General features: G+C 41.6%; 1 protein-coding gene across 2 annotated transcripts in view; it reads left to right on the forward strand.

Annotated features, from left to right (window-relative positions):
• INTS9 (integrator complex subunit 9) overlaps nucleotides 1-20,076 on the forward strand; it is a 110,671-nt gene that overhangs the window by 31,154 nt on the left and 59,441 nt on the right. For both annotated transcript variants that reach the window (XM_024746935.1, XM_024746934.1), the window contains 5 exons: nucleotides 566-693; nucleotides 8,133-8,193; nucleotides 11,916-11,978; nucleotides 15,706-15,845; nucleotides 17,986-18,072. In XM_024746935.1, the coding sequence (XP_024602703.1) occupies nucleotides 566-693; nucleotides 8,133-8,193; nucleotides 11,916-11,978; nucleotides 15,706-15,845; nucleotides 17,986-18,072 (479 nt within the window). The remainder of the gene's footprint in view (nucleotides 1-565; nucleotides 694-8,132; nucleotides 8,194-11,915; nucleotides 11,979-15,705; nucleotides 15,846-17,985; nucleotides 18,073-20,076) is intronic.

A 20,076-nucleotide genomic window follows, 5' to 3' on the forward strand; every position in this document is an offset into this window, starting at 1 on the left:
CTGCACGTCAGGGAAGTCACTTGTCCATTGGAGTCATTTCTTCTGACAAGGCTGAGCCATCACCCCCTTACTGATGCTTGTTTGTTAACCCTTCCCAAGCATTTCCTCTTGGAGGAAAGTCACCCGACTTATTTACAGAGGAGCAAACCTAACCTGTAGCACAGTTTGAGATTCCAGCTTAGAATTTTATTGACTTTACACAGTACTTAGGTCTGACAGGATAGTGAGAATTTGCAAGTGTCATGTGAGAGTGGAGCAGAAAACTACAGCCAGGAAACCTTCTGTTTAGAATAACCTTGGCCCCTCCAAAACGCTACTTTCCTGAGATGTAAGTTGGTACCCCGCGAAGAACTGGGTATGATCTGAGATTTTTGAGGATGCTGAGTGCTAGGGGAAGTGGTATCCAGCACTGTAAAAGGGAGGAAGCCATATAGAAAGTTAGCTGAATTTACACAGTGCTCTAATGAGAAAAGATGATCAGCTTTATTTAATTCACTTTATTTTTTAGGCTTTTTCTGTAACTGATTATTGACAAAAGTGATTTGTTTGTTTGTTTGTTTTTCAGTATTGCCTGTCCGGGCACCCAACCTTACCATGCAATGTGCTCAAATTCAAATCAACCACCATTATGCTGGACTGTGGACTGGACATGAATTCCACCCTCAATTTCCTTCCTTTGCCACTTGTTCAAAGGTATGTGCTGATGCATCCGAGACAAAATGAGCTTTGGTTTGCTGAAAAACGGTACACAATAGCATCAAGATGACCACTACCTTGTGTGTTGTGCTAAGTTTACTTTGTTCCCTTAAAAATGTTCTTCATCAAAATAATTTCCTTTGGCTGGGTTGATAGAAAGTGTTGTATTGATTTATTGATTGACTTCTTTATTATAACTTCTTCTGAGCTTCTGTTAAATGTTCCTGCAACTACTCAGTGCAAGTGAGGTCATATATATTTCATCTTTCTTGCTAATTCATGTAGGAGCTGATAAATGGTCAACTGATGAGCCCCACGAATTGAATTTTAGAATCATTTAACTGCCTTTGCAGGGACTTGACATCATAGAGCCTGACATTTCTTTTTGATAGGTATCTATGCATTATTTTCATACTAGTCAGCTGTAGATATCATAGAATCTTACGTGAAGCCAAAGTCCATGTCTTAAAGTAGACAGATTACCCCAGGCCTACAGGCAGCACTGTTTACTCTTACTAAGACCTTGTCTAGGAGATTGGTTTTCCAGCTTGCTGTTATTTAGAAGCAGCACTTTGTAAAAGAAGTGGGTAACTTTTAGAAGCAGATATACTCCCAGCAGCAAAAAGTGATACCGCATGAAAGAGGGGAGACAGAAAAGCTATCTAAAGCAGATTTAAGAGCTTAAAAGCATAACGAGCTAGTTAAACCATCTAATGTATCTCATTCACTGCTGAAGACTTCACTGTGTGCAATGATTATTAATAATGATAACCCTGTGAACCATCTAGGAAAAGTAGAATTAAAAATCAACGATTGGGACTTCCCTGGTGGCGCAGTGGTTGAGAGTCCGCCTGCCGATGCAGGGGACACGGGTTCGTGCCCTGGTCTGGGAGGATCCCACATGCCGCGGAGCGGCTAGGCCCGTGAGCCATGGCTGCTGAGCCTGTGCTCCGCAACGGGAGGGGCCGCCCGCTACCGCAAAGAAAAAAAAAAAAATCAACGATTGACTTTTTTCTGAGATAAGGGATACAGTAAGGTGATGGGGACAAGGTCAGAGTTAATTCCAGATTACATTTTATGCATAGATGATAAAATTCAGTTATAATCACATCCAGCACTTAGAAATACTTTTACCATCCATAGATATTATCCAGAAGGGGAAAAAAATGTATTTAGAGTTGATTTAGGAACTGTAGGTGTCATATATTTCTCAACAAAAATGACTGCATGTTTTTTATTAAAATAGCCTGATATCATTGTCTGTTTCCTTCCAAAGCTTAAAATGTTCATTCACTTGGTGTTAAGAATCTGCAGTGTCCTAGACCAGGGGATACAAACATGAACAAGACAACTTTTCTTTCCTCATGGAATTTATAGTCTGTCAGAGGAGAAAGAAGTACACAGTTGAAGATTTAATTATACTTATGGTACAAAAAATAGCTATATACTTGTGATAATTACTAAAGAAAATAAAATACAGGGTATGCCGAGGGTTCCCAAATGGGGGCCTACATGCTCTGCAGGGTCATGAATCATCTAGGTGTTCAAAACCTGAGTTGGGCACACAGTCCTAGCTACATGTTTTCCCTTTCCTGTTTATTCCTGTCTTTACCTAATTCTGTATTCTCAAGTGAATACAGAATCCAATTCTACTCTCTCTTCCCCTTGTCATTGTTTTTCTCTCAGAGGGAGGTTATACTAATGGGATGATTAACAGCCCATGGCAGTTCCTTACAAAAATTGTCTTCATTTGCTCAGGCCAGAAACCTTGGAGGTCCACTTGGCTAAAATAGTATCCCCAGTCCCTCTCTGTCCCCTCGTCCTGCTTTATGTCTTCAGAGCACTTCTCATTACATCATATATACATACTTGGTTTATATATTGTCTTTCTTCTCCACTAAAAGGTAAGTTTTATAAGGGCAGAGATTTTGTTTGCTCTCCACTGTATTCCCAGTGCCTAAAAGAGTTCTTGGCATGCAGTAGCTGCTCCGTAAATATTTGTCATAGGAATGAATCCCTTTGTCTTCCCTGGATTTCAACCCTTCTCTCCTTCTGCATCATTTCGCTATTGTAATCTTTCCTTTATCTTGAATCTTTCCATCTTGACTCAGTCCTTCCCATTTAATTATGCTGTCACTTCTAACTTAAAATATAAAAAAAAATAAATAAATCTTTTTAACCTTCTCTCAACCCCACTTTCCCCTTCAGCATTCCTAACTCCTTCCCAGTCTGCTTTGCCCCCACCAACCACCAGAACATCTTTCAGTAAATCACAAATGACTTCCACGTCATTAGCTATAATACGCATTTGTCATCCTCACCCTCCTTAGCCACTCAGCATCACTCTCCTCCATGATAATACAGTCCTGGTTTTCGTTACTTCTCTGAATCTTTCTCTTCTATCTACGTTGGAGATTCATTTTCCTCTAACTGGCCATCACACATGAGAATTCTTTAGTATTCAGTGCTTGGCCACAGAGGCTCCACCAAGGGAATTTAATAAATGTTCAGAGGGACTTCCCTGGTGGCGCAGTGGTTAAGAATCCGCCTGCCAAGGCAGGGACACGGGTTCAAGCCCTGGTCCGGGAAGATCCCACGTGCTGCAGAGCAACTAAGCCCGTGTGCCACAACTACTGAAGCCCTCGTGCCTAGAGCCCGTGCTCCGCAACAAGAGAAGCCACCACAATGAGAAGCCTGCGCACCTCAACGAAGAGTAGCCCCCGCTCGCCGCAAGTAGGGAAAGCCCACGTGCGGCAGCAAAGACCCAACACAGCCAAAAATAAATAAATTTTAAAAAATAAAATAAAAGATAAATGCTCAGGGCCTCGATAACCATCCAGACAATAACTTACAAATGTGTATTTTTAGTTAAGTTCCACATGTGAGTTCCACATTCATAATCATAAATCCAAAATGCCTACTCGGTTTCTCTCCTCGGATGTGCCTTTGAAAGCACTTCAGAACTCACCATACCCCAAACTGAGTTTATGATTAGACTTGGTCCAGAAGAGGAGAGTACACCCTCCCAGACCTGGTTTCCCCCCATGCTGCCCTATCTTAGGGAATGGCACCCTGTTATAAAAGCCAGAGAGCTGAGAGTTCACTTAGATGCCCCCTTCCTCACTTCCCACATCCAACCTTTCATTAAGCATTGTCATTTTTACCTTCTAGATAGCTCTAGAATCCAGTTACTTCTCTTAAGTGCTACTGTGGTAGTCATCATCCTCTTTTACAGGCATTACTGGTAAAGCTTCCTAACCAGTTCCTTCAATTCTGTTCTTGCCCCTGTCTGAATCCAGAGTCTTCTTTTTGTGTAACTTTTTATTTTGAAATGGCTTCAGATTTACAGAAAAGTTGCAAGAATAGTTACAGACAATTCCCAGTTACTCTTACCAGTTACTAACATTTTATCACATTTGCTTTATCACTGCCTCTTTATATTACATATGCATGTAGTTTTTTCTGACCCATTTGAAAGATAGACACCGTGCTCCTTTGCCACCTAAATACTTACGTGCCTGTCTTATAAGAAGAAGGACATTCTCTTACGTAACCACAGTACAATAAAGAAAATCAGTTAACGTCGATACTATACAAGTATCTGAGCTGTGTACCTTATTTACATTTTCCAAGTTATACCAGTCCATATTTCACTGTAATGCCTTTTATAGCAAAAAAGAAAAATAACTTACTGGTCTAGGATCCAATCCAGATCACACATTGCATTTTGTCACGTCTTTAATCTCCTTTAATCTGGAAGAGTTTCAGTCTCTATGTCTTTCGTGACCTTGCCATTTTTAGGAGTGCAGGCCAATTATTTTATATAACATCTTTCAATATAGGTTTGTCTCACGTTTCCTCATAATTAGGTTGGGGTTACTATTTTCGGTAGGAATACCACACAAATGATGGTACGTGTTATCAGAAGGCACTTGATATCAATTTTCTCCAAAATCACCTTTTAGAAATACAGATCTAATCTCGTCTTTCACCTGTTTAAGACCTTTCAGTGGTTTTTCCATTGCTTTTAAATTTATTTATTTATTATTTTTGGCTGCGTTGGGTCTTCGTTGCTGTGTGCAGGCTTTCTCTAGTTGCGGCAAGCAGGGGCTACTCTTCTTTGTGGTGTGCGGGCTTCTCATTGCGGTGGCTTCTCTTGTTGCAGAGCACGGGCTCTAGGCGGGCGGGCTTCAGTAGTTGTGGCATGCGGGCTCAGTAGTTGTGGCACACAGGCTTAGTTGCTCCGCGGCATATGGGATCTTCCCAGACCAGGGCTCAAACCCGTGTTCCCTGCATTGGCAGGCAGATTCTTAACCACTGTGCCACCAGGGAAGTCCCCTCCATTGTTGTTAGGATAAATGCCAAGTCAGTCTTGGTACATTAGGCTTTATGCCTCTCTTCTAGTATCTTGCTCTTTCTTTTCTTTCAGTTTCAAAGAAGTCTTATCTCCTGCCTGGGAGCAGTCACACAGATTGTTCCTTCCGCCAGGAAGCCTCTTCACCCCTCCCTGAACCCACCTTCCCTTAGCCTATTTAGCAGGAGCTCCTCTCTCAGATCATTTATGACTCCAGTTTCTATATGGGAAGGACAGAGAGAAGGCATTTTAGTTTGTTGAGGGGGAGGGTATATATAGGACCCTCCTTGAAATTTCATTTGGATAACCTTTTTTTATTTTCTTAAGATATCCATGCCAAAGCCTGGTGATAATGGTTGGAGGAAAGTCCTGGGCCTTGTAGCTGTCTTCTTTCTTTATTCCCTCCAGACCTTGCCCCTTGACCCAGTTTCCCCTTGACTCTGCTACCATCCAGATGTCAGCTCGTTCTTCAGAGACTCAAGGAAGTCTTGATGCTGCCTAGACGAGTCCCTTGTTAGGAGACTTTGTGGTGCCTTGTGCGCTGTGTGTGCCTCATCATTCATAGCAGCTTGTTCTCTGTGTGATTACTTGATCTGTCTGTCTTCCCTAACCCCTCAGGAGGACAGGCGCGTTTTGCTCATGGTCGTATCACCAGCAGCTGAGTGCTCGACACATAAATCAAGATTCATTAATGAATGAGTGAAGATGAATACCTTATCCTCCTTCAGTACTTCACCAAATGATGAGGTTGTTTCCTGTCCCTCTTTCTGGAAAATCGCCCTCTGTGTTCACCTCGTAACTCCTGTTCCCTCTCAAATTTTGTAATCATTAGGAACAAAGTAATAAATCTCTTCCTCTTTGGTAGCTTAAAGTTTGCTAACTCTTCATGGTTTATTCATTAACTTGTTGGTCCTCAGTAACAAAATATTTTCATCTCTGTAGTCAGCATCCATTTGCCATCTGATGACGCATTTGTGTGCCCCTTTATCATTGGCACTGTTGCTATAACATGGTCTTGCTCTCCTTTGAGCATTCAGTACCATCTACTAGCAATTTCTTAAATCCAGAATAACTACAGATATTTCATAGAAGGCTTTGATGTTATAAAAAATATTTAGCAAGAGTTAAAACCACAATACCTGAAATTTTTACTTAAAAAAATTTTTTTTTATAAGCAGTATACCATTTCTTCTTTTGTTTTTTAATTTTGCTGCACCAGGTCTTAGTTGTGGCACGCGGGATCTTTTTTTTTCAGTTTTAGCATGCAAGCTGTTAGTTGCAGCATGCGGGATCTAGTTCCCTGACCAGATCCCCTGGGCCCCCTACATTGGGAGTGCAGAGTCTTAACTGCTGGACCACCAGGGAAGTCCCATAAGCAGTGTACCATTTCTAATCACTTGTTGAGGACAAAACTAATTGAATCAGTCATCTGTAATTTGGAGGTTGACTTGTGTGTGTCTGATGGAGAACAGACAGGATGCATGTCCTTTGATCCAGTTCTCTTTGTAAAGGGAAGTGGATATTTACAACTTCTTTTAGGGAGTTAGTGTGCATGAAATGAGAACGGTATTCGGATTGTCTTGTCATTACACTTTTATTAGAATGCTTGGTTTTTTGATCTGGTAGTAAGTAATATTTTTTAAGAAGTAAGAAGTCTATAAGTGAAGGTATATATGTGACTGAAATGAGATGGGAATTAAACAGATAATGGTAATAGAGTATTTTTCTGGGAAAGCTCCCAGAATTTTAAAAAAAGTTTTTCAGGTATAATTTATGCCAACCAAACTTGATTCTCCTAGTAGTAATTTTCATTCTCAAGAATGAAATCCAAAAATTCTCACTTTTTGATTAATAAAGGGAAAATGTAAACAGAGAATCTAGGCAAGGGGTATGTGGGACATCATTGTACTTACATTCTTACAGCTTTTCTATGAGCTAGTAATTATGTCAAAATTAAAAGTTACCCCTTAAATTCTCACTTTTTTTCTAAAATTAGACGCATGTATATTTTATTCAGGTTTTTAATCTTTCCTAGAAGATTGACAAATATTCACATATCTATGTTTCAATTTGACTTTCGTACCTTCCACCTAATTACAAAGTCAGAATTTGATAAACTTATTTTAGAGAGAGGATCCAGTGCTATACCGTTAACTTGGTTTCTGATTATAGAGTCTTTTAGTCCCACGCCCATACTTTGCCTTTAATTTTTACTTCACAGACTAATTTTGTGTTGAAGTGCTAAATCTTTTTGCCATCCAACTTGTACTTCTGTGTGCTTTTCTTCATATATCACCTTGATCGTTAAGTTTTTCTTTTTACCAGCATTTTTTTTTCTCCTGAGTTATTTGCATTTTCAACCTCCAGTTTTGGTCAACCAATAGCACACAGTTAAATCCTGAGCTTATCAGAGTGAATGATTTCTGATTCAGACTTCTTTAATGTAATGTATATGTGAAATTAACCTCACCTTCTAGAAATTACTCACTTAGGTATGTATTTCATAACGCTTAGGAAAATTAGCTTCATTTTCCAGAATTGGAAACTCAAGCTGCAGGTAACAAGTTGACTAATTCATTTATAAGCAATGAATCCAGAAGGTGGACTCAAGCAGAATTCAGGTTTTTATTTGTGGTGAATTCTGGCTGGTAGGCAGCTTAAGTGCTCTTGTCAGACACCTGACCCCTCTGAGTCTGTTTTGTCATCCACAACATAATGGTCCCATTCGGCCTTCCCCTCAGGCTTGTTGTCAAACACAAGCAAGGTGAAGTCGGGGCCAGTGATGGGAAAACTGTACAATGCTCTAGTGTCTCATCATTCTTTTTTCTCTTTATTATTCTGCATAGCATTCTTTTAATTTTCCCAATTTAGCGCAAAACTATTTGGCTTTTTAATGTTCCACTGCCACTAATTCTTAAGCTTGATACCACATGGTTATTTTTCATCTTTTTGATTAGTATTTTGGGTAGGCATTGCTGCCAGTAATTTCAAACTGTTTTTCACTTTATGGAGCCAGTACAGTCACCGTGAAATCACTGAGGATTATAATCTATTTAGGATAATTTAATCTTTTGTTTTGCAGTCCCAGGCTGTCTAATCTTCCTGGCTGGTCCCTAAAGGATGGAAATGCTTTCTTGGACAAGGTAATGATTAGCTGAAGCGTATCTACACCCACTGGAAAGCCATCTTGTCATACCGGAGCCACCCGATAATAATGTGACTGATGGGCTCATTTTTTCTCCTGTGTCTTCTCCCTGAAAAATCCCATGTAAAGTCTTCAGTACTTGGTAATTATTGTTTTTAAGAGCCTTTTAAGGAGTCTCAGTGTTCAGGTACAGATCCAGTTTTCTCATGTGTAAAATCTAAGAACTTCTGCTGCAAATACATTTTACCACCACAAAAAGAAAACTATTATTTTTAGAATTGCAATGAGAGTTTCAGTGGTGATGCTTATTAGAGAATTCCATCTAGCTCATTTTTTCTTTTTCTTTTTTTTTTTTTTTAAAGATTTTCTTTTGATGTGGACCATCCCCAAAGTCTCTATTGAATTTGTTACAATACTGCCTTTCCTTGGTTTTTTGGCCCCGAGGCATGTGGGATCCCAGCTCCCTGACCAGGGACCAAACCGAACCGCACGCTGCCCCCCATCAGAAGGTGAAGTCCCAACCACTGGACCACGAGGGAAGTCCCTAGCTCATTTCATTTTGAGGCTGTACTGACTCTCCACCTGTAAGGAGTGAACTTTTTTTTTTTTTTTTAATATCTTTAAAATCCCCCCAGACATTGTGAGTTTTAAACTGCTCTGTCAGGGGTCAAATCAGCTAGAGCTTTGTAAAAAGTCTGAGTCTTATTCTTTGGGTGATGAGAGGCCACCAAGGGTTGCAGCAGGCACTGTCTTCCTCTGCTCAGACCGCTTTGGCTGCCATGTGGAGAACAGACTGAGGAGCTGAGTGTTTAACTGCCGGGCAGTGTGCTCTTGGGGGAGTGGGAGGGAAGCATGTTTTCAGGTAGATATGAACAAAGGGCCTTCCAGACTATGATCTGTGATCCTGGTAGCCTGGAGTGGACACTCCTATAGGTTGTGAGAAAACAACATAGTTCTAGGAATCTAGGATTTGGGGTCCTATTATGACTTTAATCACTAACTAGGCCTAAAGTAAATGACTCAAATTACTTTTTTTTTTCAAGGCTATTAAATTTTTAACATTAGATTATCTTCACAATAATTCCTTCCTCAGATCGGTTTTTAGGCATTTAACGTATACGTGAGAGACCAGAGATACAAAAAAATGTTAAAACTATAATCTAGTCAAATTTTCTCCTGAAAAAAATCAGAGGGTAAAGGAAGATTAAAAACTGTCAAGCTTATCCATGCCATTCTTAGGCCTCCAAATCATTCTTCCTCTCCCCAGTTTCAGAATTGAAAGACTGAATAAGTGTAAGGATCCTTAAAATGATTCATCTGAATTGAATAAGGCATTTCCTTCTTGTAATTGGTATTGTTAAATAAAGAGGTGCTCTTTTTACAGAATTAACTCCTGTCCCTACACCCCAACCTCGAGTGCAAGCCAAATGCATGATTTGAAACCAGATTTCCCTCATAGCTAACTGTAAAAATTATGTGACAATCAAGAATCTGTGCACCTGATGAAATTTCAGCCTAACTCTCTGCTAGCTGTAAATCATTGTTCCCTGAGAAAGGCTCAGAAGCATCCCATTGCCTGTGCATTGTGAGCAAAATGACCTGCATGTCTATGTGGGAGCATTTCATTAGGAGGGAGTGGTGAATAAAATAGAGTAACATTGTAAGTGCGTGGAATGGCAAATATGCTGCTCCAGGCCAGGAAGGATGAGCGCCTCAGAGGAGGCTCTGTCATGTGAGGTACACGTACCCTGGTACATGGCAATATGGCGAAGAAGATTACATAGTCAGTTTAAGGCCAGGCAGCGCTTATAAATTTCCCATGATTTGTCTTTAATCATTTTTAACCTCATCCTAAGGGAGCTGGGAGTCTTCTTCCATTAAACATAATTGCTCATTTGTTTTTAGCTGGCAGGTACATTGTAATTAAGAATGGTTTTCAGGGCTTCCCTGGTGGCATAGTGGTTGAGAGTCCGCCTGCCGATGCAGGGAACACGGGTTCGTGCCCCGGTCTGGGAGGATCCCACATGCCGCAGAGCGGCTGGGCCCCTGAGCCATGGCCGCTGAGCCTGTGCGTCTGGAGCCTTTGCTCCACAACGGGAGAGACCACAACAGTGAGAGGCCCGCGTACTGCAGAGAAAAGGAAAAGGAAAGAAAAAAAAAAAAAAGAATGGTTTTCAGTCTCTTTTTGGCTCAGTGCTCTACTGGTTAAATGGTACTCATATAAGGAGAGGAACCAGAGTTTACAGTGGAAGGCAAGGGGAGGAAATATTCTATCAAGGTTCTGATAGGAGACTTGTAAAATTCAAAAGGAAAATAACATACAGTTAATACCTTATTTTCAGGTAAAGATTGAGAATAAAATCATTCAGACTCCAGTATATAAATATAGGTACATATATATGAATATATAGAAATTTATGTTTGGTGACTAATGAAAACACAATGGAACAAAGTTCTAACAGTATTTTTCTCTTTCCAGAAAGAGGAAACTGTCAACCAAAATCTGTCTTTTAGTGGTTTCATTATAGAGTCATAGATAGCTTTAACTTTGGAGCAAAAACTCCTGCATAGAGTTCAGTATAAAGTGTCATCAAGGGAAGGCAGCAACTCTGGTGGCCTCCTGGGGGCATTGTAGCAGACTCTGTTTGTGGCCCACTCCTGTCTCTTCAGTGTCCTGTGTCATAAATCCAGCTGCCAATACCTGTATGGCTTTGCCTGACAGTTTTTTCCTAAAGCTGCCCCAAATGCATGAGTTGCTATATAAATATCCCGGGTCCCTTGCCCCTGAGTGGAATAACTCCCAGGTATATGTTTGATACTGTTTCTTAGAGTTTCCCCATGGGAGTGACTCCCTGTTGCCCAAAGTGGTATGTAGCTCTGTAACATATTCATTATCGGTCACCTGCTTTTCCCTTTATTTATCACTTGCCCTTCCTCCTGCTGGGTTTTTTGTTGTTTGTTTGTTTGTTTTTAGTACCTCCCTTATAAGCTTTCACAGACCCTTTCTCAGGATCTGTTTGTGAAAGAATCCAAAGTAAGACAGGCACATTAAATACTGTAGGTCACAGGCAGAGTGGGAGCTGCACTAAATTCTCTCTCTTTATAAGTACACTTTTTCCTTTTGAATGGTGGTGGTGGTGGTTTAATCCCTACCCTGTACTCTTCATCTCCCTCCTTATTTGCCCCTCAAACCTTGGTAGGAGGAGAAAGGGGCTCTAAATCATTTGTCTATGCCCTGGACTCCTAACCTAATTGCAGAACAAAATCACTGGAGGTGCTTGTTATAAACACAGGTTCCATGGCCTCATCCTTAGTTTCTCATCCCTTAGATCTTAGGTAGGGCCCAGGAATCTACTTCCATCAGTGTTCCAGATCATTCTGGTATTGCTGGTATGGTCCATCTAACAATTATTTGGAAAGCTTTGGGTCATGAGTTATGGAAGCAGCATGTGTCCACACATGGCTTCCTTGAAGAGGCATCAAGAAATGTGCATTCAAGTCCTGAGTCAGCCACCAGCCTGCATTTTTTTAATCCTAAATAAAACATTTAGCCTCCCTGAGTTTAAACAATGAACAGTTGGCCTAAATAAGCTTCCAGCTTCCCTCCAACTCCAGCAATCTGTGATATTTCATGGAAAGTTTGGTTTGGGGATGAAATTTCTTTGGCGCTGTATCTATTGGATATTACTTCCTAGAATTTTTTCTTTTCATGTCTTTTAGGAGCTAAAGGAGTGCTCAGGTCATGTATTTGTGGATTCTGTGCCCGAATTCTGCCTACCAGAGGTAAGATTAAAGTGAATCTTGTTGTAGAAACAAAGCATATCTTATCATCTCTCAAACTGAAATCAGGAAATAATTTTCAGGGGCTTAGCTTCCTATTTTCAAATTGAAATGGATCTGTTATTCTAGGCACTTTGTTTTACAGCTAAAATATCATTTAGGAGCTTTTTATATTGTCTGTAAATCACTGAAGTCACTCTCTTCTTCCCGTTCCTAGCTTTTTCTATAATCCACATTGACAGTCACACTGGAGCATAGTTTTGAGCAAGGTAAAGAAATATCTCAAGCCTTTTAATTTTGTAATTATAGTCATCCCTCAGTATCTGCGGGGGATTGGTTCCAGGAGCCCCTGTGGATACCAAAATCCACGGATACTCAAGCACTTTATATAAAATGATGGAGTGCAATGAATAGAGGTTTCACAGCCACAGATACAGAAGGCCGACTGGATAATGCCTGTGTCTTAGGTTAGCCATACTTTTTCTAGTCTTGGGTAATTGGGAGTTGCTGTTATCTAGCCAGTATAGTAAACTGTAAAAATTCTTGCTGACTTGAAATGACATATGGAATATTGCTTGAAATTCATGGATTCTGAACTGAGTCATGGATATCTGTCGCTTACATATTATCATCACAGTGAGACTTGTTATAAGTGTTTGAGTCCAGTTTCATTGTTTTAAAGGAAACAAAGATCAGTTTGCATTAGTCTTAAAGGAAACTAATCTCAGCTGACAGGCCTAATCCCCAGAGTGGCCTAGATGGAGTTCTCAGCTCACAGATGAAGTATAGGGAAGCCAGTAGCCAGTCCAGGGTTCCTGAGGAAATCAATAAGAAGCTACCATTCTGTTCTTTCCGTGTGCCCAGGGGATGTCAGTGCCTGTCGAAAATACTTTCACATTTCAGTGCCAGAGAAAAAAGAAATTGGGAGTGCTGTGTCCCTTATTTTTGTCCTTTCTTCCTCTCTCTCTTTCCATTTCTACAACTTCCTTTGATATCCTTTAGATAAACTTTTTTTTTCTCTCTTTGAAGTAGGTGATGTGCCCTTTTAGGACACCAGAGTTAAAGAGAGGAAGAAAAACAAAGAAGGACATGGTAATTGAAATTGGCAAATAAGGGAGAGTTTGAGGTAAACTAGTAGGAACAAGTGTGAAAGTAGACAGTTATTGAGAATCCTGAGCTCTCCCTAACTGCTAATAAAATCTTTTTCGTGATCTTCATTTGTCATTTAGGAGTTGGTGGGGCAGTTCCCCATCTGTTCAAAGATTCCTAATCGTAGGTGCTACATTTATTGTCAGTTTACTGCCTGTAGCACTGACTGCTGCAGCCTTCAGCTTGTGGCCCTCAGTGGAGGATACCTGGCTTGGAGTTCTGGTGACTTTCTGACTTGCTCCATCAACTACTAAGCTTTGAAATTAAACAGTCACCGTTTCACAGTTCACCTTTGCCAAGCTGAAGCAGCACGGTTATATTTAGGGTTCTAAAGCCATATAGGTTTTTTCAACTAGTGTCATAATTTGTGGTTTATGACAAGTTATTAGTAGTCACTATTCTAAGGGAAACCAGGGCATTGTATGATCAGGAGAAAATATGAGAGTTGTTGAATTAGGAGAGAGGGACTTACTACACTGTCCAATCTTGGCTGACTTGTGGCTGAGCTAGGCAGAACTGAAGTCCCAGTCCTCATGGAATGTACAATCTAGTGCAGCTACCTTAAATATCTTTGTATTCCCCCAAAGTCTACACTGTAGACTGGGCATAAAGTCTAGGACAGTATAGTAAACAACCAATAAATTATGATTGTTTTGACCCAATTCATGGTCTGTAGAACCCAAGTGTCTGTATATAAAAGTTTAAAATTAAAATAGTCTTTATGGGATTTCACTGAGTGAAAGTATGCAAGTAAACATATAGATGTGAATATATAAACATAGTTTGGGTGTTAAATTTATTTCTCAGGGGAAAAATTTTTATGTAGGCACTCTTGATATATATACAAGCAGAAAATAGATATATATATATATATTTTCTTTTCTCCCCAGCTGTCCTCACCAAATTTCTTATCATTCTAGACTCTATGGGTTGATTCTTAAATAGTAAAGAGAAATTTCAAATATTTCTACCCAGTTTCTGTATAGGTAGAAAGAAGGTAGGGATGCTTTTGGGTTTTACTGTTGCTTCAACTCTTCTTCCCTTGTTTTCTTCTGGACGTATCACTCTGCTACTATGTCTTAATCTTCTCATTTGTTTAAAAATGCTTCTAGAGAGTTGGTGGGGAATAGGACCAGCAGGATGTCCCATGACCCTTTGTTATGTGAGGATATTGTCTTGGAAGTGCAGTACACAGCATGGAGTTAAGTTATGTCCTTAGACATTTTATTCACACAGATTGCCATTGCCCCGGCGGTGAGCAGCTTCTGACCTCTGATCTCCACGCTGTCCTCAGGAGGTGATTATGCCTTGGCGGCTTTATTAAATCAACTTACTTTACACATAAAGTCACCAACCAGAAGATACCCACAGCCAAAATGGCACACTGTCTCTGTTATTTGCAAAGAGGGCACAGACATCTTTGTTACTTCTACTCTGTGGGGGACATAGTAGCTCTGTGACCCATTCTGCTAACTAAAACTCTTTCTTGAGTTACCCCATGCTGTCCGTACTGTACCATACAGTTTCCACGGGGTAAGTTCCGTGAGGGAGAGCTCAGAGACTAAGATGATATCTCTGAACCGCTGCATCTCACTTTTCTCCACAAAGGGTGCTGCTTATAACGACGCAGTCCTCCAACAACAGTGCGCCAAGGCCTGTTATGTCCTGGCTACCACAGCGGGGAGGGGACGGAGCTGAGTCACACAGGATTCTTGAGCTCAGAGACATTCAGTTTTGGGGGGACAAAATGATAACTTTGAGCTGCCTGCCTTTGTACAGAATAATAACTGCCACGAGAGGGATATTCATAAAGTGCCTTGACAGTTCAGAGGAAGAAGTGGTTTCTTTCGTCTGGGCAAATAAGGAAGGCTTAGTGGGAGAAGAGAATTGAGCCTTAAAAGGCAGGTAGGACTTAAATTTATGGAAAAAAGTTCCCTTCTACTAAAAGAGTTTTCATAAAACTTTACCAAACATGGGTAGCATTTTTTTCTCACCTGCCAACCTGTCTTTTCCCTTTTCACATGACCTTAATAATGGAGTGAAGGGTAGAGCGGGGGTTGTGATTAGGGTAGAACACAAGAGTATAACCTCCTCTTATGCCTCTGCCACTACGTTTGCGGGGGGCTCTATACCCAACACTAGTGGTCAGAAGTTACTCCAAAAACAGTTGCCTCCCGCATTTGACTTCTGAAGAGCTGGTTTCTGTGTGCCTCTCCCTCGCGGCTGATACTGTGCTGTCTGCTTCGTGTTACCTCGTTCCCCCTGCCAGGCAGCAGCTGCTGAAGTGTCCTGTTGTCGTTCATCCTCACACGTCTGACTCGCAGAACTCTGTTTTAGTAAAATCAGAGCACCTCTGGCGGACGGGCTGCACATCTCATCAGTAGCCATCCTGTCCTGCCGCGTAATGTCAACATTAGGAAATATCCTAAAATGAGAGAATAGAAGTGTTGCAGGAAAGCCATCATTATTCTGTAGTACCAAAGCCACTCCTCTGCATTCTGGCAACATCATATTTCAGTCCCATCACGTTGATCTATGTGCCCCGCACAGATATCTATCATTCCCTCCCCTTTCTTTTCAGACCGAGCTAATAGATCTGTCTACGGTAGATGTGATCCTCATCTCTAACTATCACTGCATGATGGCTCTGCCCTACATCACTGAGCACACGGGGTTCACAGGCACGGTCTATGCCACAGAGCCCTCCGTTCAGATCGGCAGGTGAGAGCATTTCTTCTTGTGCCATTAGAGAGTGGCTGGCGAGCTCCTCCCTTCAGTGGTGACTGTTAATAGAGTGTTGTGCGAGGTGGGATTGTTATTTCCCTCTGAGCAGCTGACCCAGAGAACAGGCACGAATAGACAACTCTCCAGATAAAACAAATGTTCTTTGGAGTTGCCTAGAGACTGATGCTGCGAGTAATGGTCATTAGTCTTTTTTAGAAAAACGGGAACAGGGAGTTTGCAGAGACAGCTCCTCTGTGCAGATGATACTAATTAGGGGAAGTATCATTCAGTAGGATGCCACCAGGATGCAGTGCAGAGAGCTTCGGGAGAGAAAGGAACACAGCATATTTAAGAAAAGAGGAAGAAATTTTACTACTTTGCTTTCAAAATTTCCCCCCTCTTATGGTTTAGTGCAGACTATAAATGGGGACGGCTTGTAGAAAACAGGGTAATTAGGTGGTTACGTTGTCTGTACTGTTGACATAGTGAAACTCGGGACTGTATGGAATAAAAACCTCAGAGCCTTTCTTTGACTCTGAGAATGCTGTGCTGTCTCTTCCCCTGCCCCTCCCAAGCCTCCATGGGACAGATGGTTGTTTCAAGTAACCATAGCATCATTTAGTGAGAAGAAAATTACCCCAGAAGAAAAGAATTGTGTTGAAGCAAACAAAGAAGTATGGTATAAGGTAATACTATCAAGACCCGAAATATGGGATCTAAGTGCTTTGGGTTCTAGAATCTGACTGAAGTCCAATACGATGGAATTACCAGAAATGACACAAAATATGTCCTTGTTTTTGTGTCAAACCATATTACCTGCGGTGTGTACAGAAAAACATGAAGGATCTGAGGAAGAGACATTGTAGGAAAGTAAAGTACTCAAGGTGATTTAACAGTTTTGGTGAGAGGACAAGCTGAAAACCAATACGATGGAATTACCAGAAATGACACAAAATATGTCCTTGTTTTTGTGTCAAACCATATTACCTGCGGTGTGTACAGAAAAACATGAAGGATCTGAGGAAGAGACATTGTAGGAAAGTAAAGTACTCAAGGTGATTTAACAGTTTTGGTGAGAGGACAAGCATTAGATTCTAGTCTGAAAAAGTTAAAGCCTGAGGATGGACATACCAGACAGTTCTCCAGAAAGCTACAGCCAGAACAATAATGAGCCTGGATCCCGGATCTTAGAATGCTGGAACTGGTACTGCTCCTTCAAGATGAAAGACAATTAAAAAAAAAAATAAACAGATGAAAGACGATGATAGTGTTAGGAATAAGTAAATAAGTGGAAATGAAGTTGTTCGGCATTCAAATGCTAATAAATTTATGGCTTGCCATGTCTGTGTGTTTATTGGGAGAGGATTTAAGTCAATGTGGAACATCTGTACTGGATTATGTAGGGGATTCAAGATGTTGAAAGTCTATTTCTAGCTTTTTGGTCGTCCCCTAGCCATCCAGGGCCCCATCAGTGCTCTGTTCCCATGTATTCCTCAGAGCATGGGATCATCGATCCAGTTGAGTGAGGCACCTCTTAGATTCCCTCAGCTGTGATTCTGTGGTGATCCAGCTTGTGATCTGCAGAGCCTGTCCTCTGGCAGGTCCTTGAGTTAGAGTTTTAGGATTAGGCCTTCGAGTATTCTTCCATGTGGAATTTTGTTAATTCCTAAAATGTATATGAAGAAAACTTATTTTACCAGTTTAAAATGTCCATTTAATATTGTCATTAAAAAAAATCCTACCCCCACCTCTGCTGCCACCAAAATCAGGTACTTCATGCTCATTTAACTATTTGTCCTTTTGTGTTTTTAATTACCTAAATAAATAAAGGCAGAGGTCTTAAGAGTGTGAGTTAAACCATAGGCTTATATATTTCATTGTTTCGAGACAAGAAGCACACCAGGCTTATGAATTAAATCATTTACATTCAGAATTTTTAACGTGAAAATTCAACGCAAAGGCTAGGTTTTTGTTCAACTTTATGTAAAATGGTGCCCACGTTTATGTGCAGAAGAGAGAGGAAAGACGACTGGGGAGGGCAGGCAGGCAAGCCCGCTTCTCTTGGCTACCGTGTTAAGAGTGCCATGTTTTTCTGATTCCTTTTTGAGTGTTCATCACTTTCTTTGTTTAAACTCAGGCTTCTCATGGAAGAGTTGGTGAACTTCATTGAACGCGTGCCCAAGGCTCAGTCTGCCTCCTTGTGGAAGAACAAGGATATTCAGCGGTAAGCAGCAGGCCGTCTACCCACCATGGCAGTAGAGCTGGGGGCTTTGCAGAACAGTCTCAAATGTTACCGTATTTTCTGCTCAAACGTTTATGCTGTTAGAATTAAGATTCCCCTTTCCCTCTGTATGGAAGGGTTGTGTTTGATTCAACCGTCGTATTTGAGAGGCAACCATACCATATGCAAGGTAGTATGCTAGGTCTGGGAGGTTTTATTTATTTATTTATTTATTTTGCGGTACACGGGCCTCTCACTGTTGTGGCCTCTCCTGTTGTGGAGCACAGGCTCCGGACGCGCAGGCTCAGCAGCCATGGCTCACGGGCCCAGCCGCTCCGCAGCATGTGGGATCTTCCCGGACCGGGGCACGATCCCGTGTCCCCTGCATCGGCAGGCGGACTCTCAACCACTGCGCCACCAGGGAAGCCCTGGGAGTTTTTAAAAATAAGTAAAACAGTTGGCTGTCTCTATGAGGTGCTGAGGGGTTAATGGGAAATCAGACAATTAAACAGCTAAATTACAGTCTTGGGTGGCATGTGTTATAAGAGATGACTGGTCATAATGCTGTAGGCACTCAGAAAATGAAGAACTTTCTCTGCTTAGGGAACTGAGGAGGACATTCCTTAGGAGATGACAATTAAGGTGGGTCTCAGAGGAAGGAAAGGACTTTTCCTGATAGAAAGGGTCGTAAAGTGGGGTCCAGGCACAGCACCGTAGGATACAGTATATTAGGGAACAGTGAGAAGTTCAGGGTGGGTTAGAATTAGCTGAGAAAAGAGGTGAAAGGCGAAACCAGACAGGGACATTGGAGCAAGATAATGAAGCGTCTGCTGTGTCAAGATGGAACTTTTTATTATTGAGAGCGGGAAGCCCATCAGGGGAGGTTGACAAGGCGGTGAATGACGTGATCGCATATTGTTTTCAGGGGAAGTAACCCTGGAAGCGTAAGAGAGGATGGATGGGGGTGCAGAGATGGGGGCAGGAAGCCCAGCGGCAGAGCTGATTCAGAAACCCAGGCAAGAGAACAAAGGCCTGGGCTAAGGCTGTAGATGATGAGGTAAAGTAAGTAGAAATGCACTAGGGGAGGCGGGAGGCAGCTTGATTCTACTTCCACTCTCATATTTGATCGGCAGCAGAGGACACGAGTCAGCCCTAACATACTGCAGTTGGTCCAGCCCTGCCAACTGCTGCCCTCACCTCCCGGCACCGCAGCCCCAGCCATCCAGGCCTGGCGTCCAGAGTCTGGAGTAAAAGCCCGTCTGTGACTTCTTAGGTCACGTGTGTTCCTTACACTCCTACCCAAGTCCACTCTTCTCCAGCTACCTCGCCACTGGGTTCTCTTTCCCTCTAGGTCAGTGATTTGTTTGCCATCGACTTAACTAAACTTTAGAATGTCTTGGTTTTTGTGACATTCTTTCTACAAGGATATGAATATGTAGCTAGGAGAATATGCTGTGGTTTTTATACTGTAACTGTCTCAGAGTTTGAGCACGTGAGTCTCCTCCTTTATACATTCCTTTTTGTACGTGTTATTTATTTTATTTAACTTATGTAGCACTTGTTATGTGCCAGACACTCTTCTCAGTGCTTTATTTAATTCACTTAGTTCTTTAACGTTATCATTTTACAGAAGTCACAGAGAGGTTAAGTAAGTTATTCAAGGTCAGCCAACTAGTGGGCAGTAGGATTTGGATTCAAACCCAGGCAGCTGGGCTAGTCTGGTTCCAGAGTCCGTGCCCTTAACGCCTGTGCTGGGCTGCTTCTCAGCCACATACAGGCTTCTCACGGGCATGTGAGCCCCCTCTCATGTGAGGGGAGAAGTAACATAACTGTGCACATTTTCTCCTGTGTTTTATGGATCTTCTTGTTTCTCTGTTTCCTTGACTGGGGATATGGTGTCTGTCTGGCTTCTCATTAGGAAACACCTTCTGGACACGCACTTGTCTGAGTCTCCTCTGTACACGTGGATGGCTTCCTTGATCTGTCCACCCACCCACTTGGTACAGG

Source organism: Neophocaena asiaeorientalis, unplaced genomic scaffold (assembly GCF_003031525.2).
Source record: "Neophocaena asiaeorientalis asiaeorientalis breed wild unplaced genomic scaffold, Neophocaena_asiaeorientalis_V1.1 scaffold633, whole genome shotgun sequence".
NCBI lineage: Eukaryota > Metazoa > Chordata > Mammalia > Artiodactyla > Phocoenidae > Neophocaena > Neophocaena asiaeorientalis.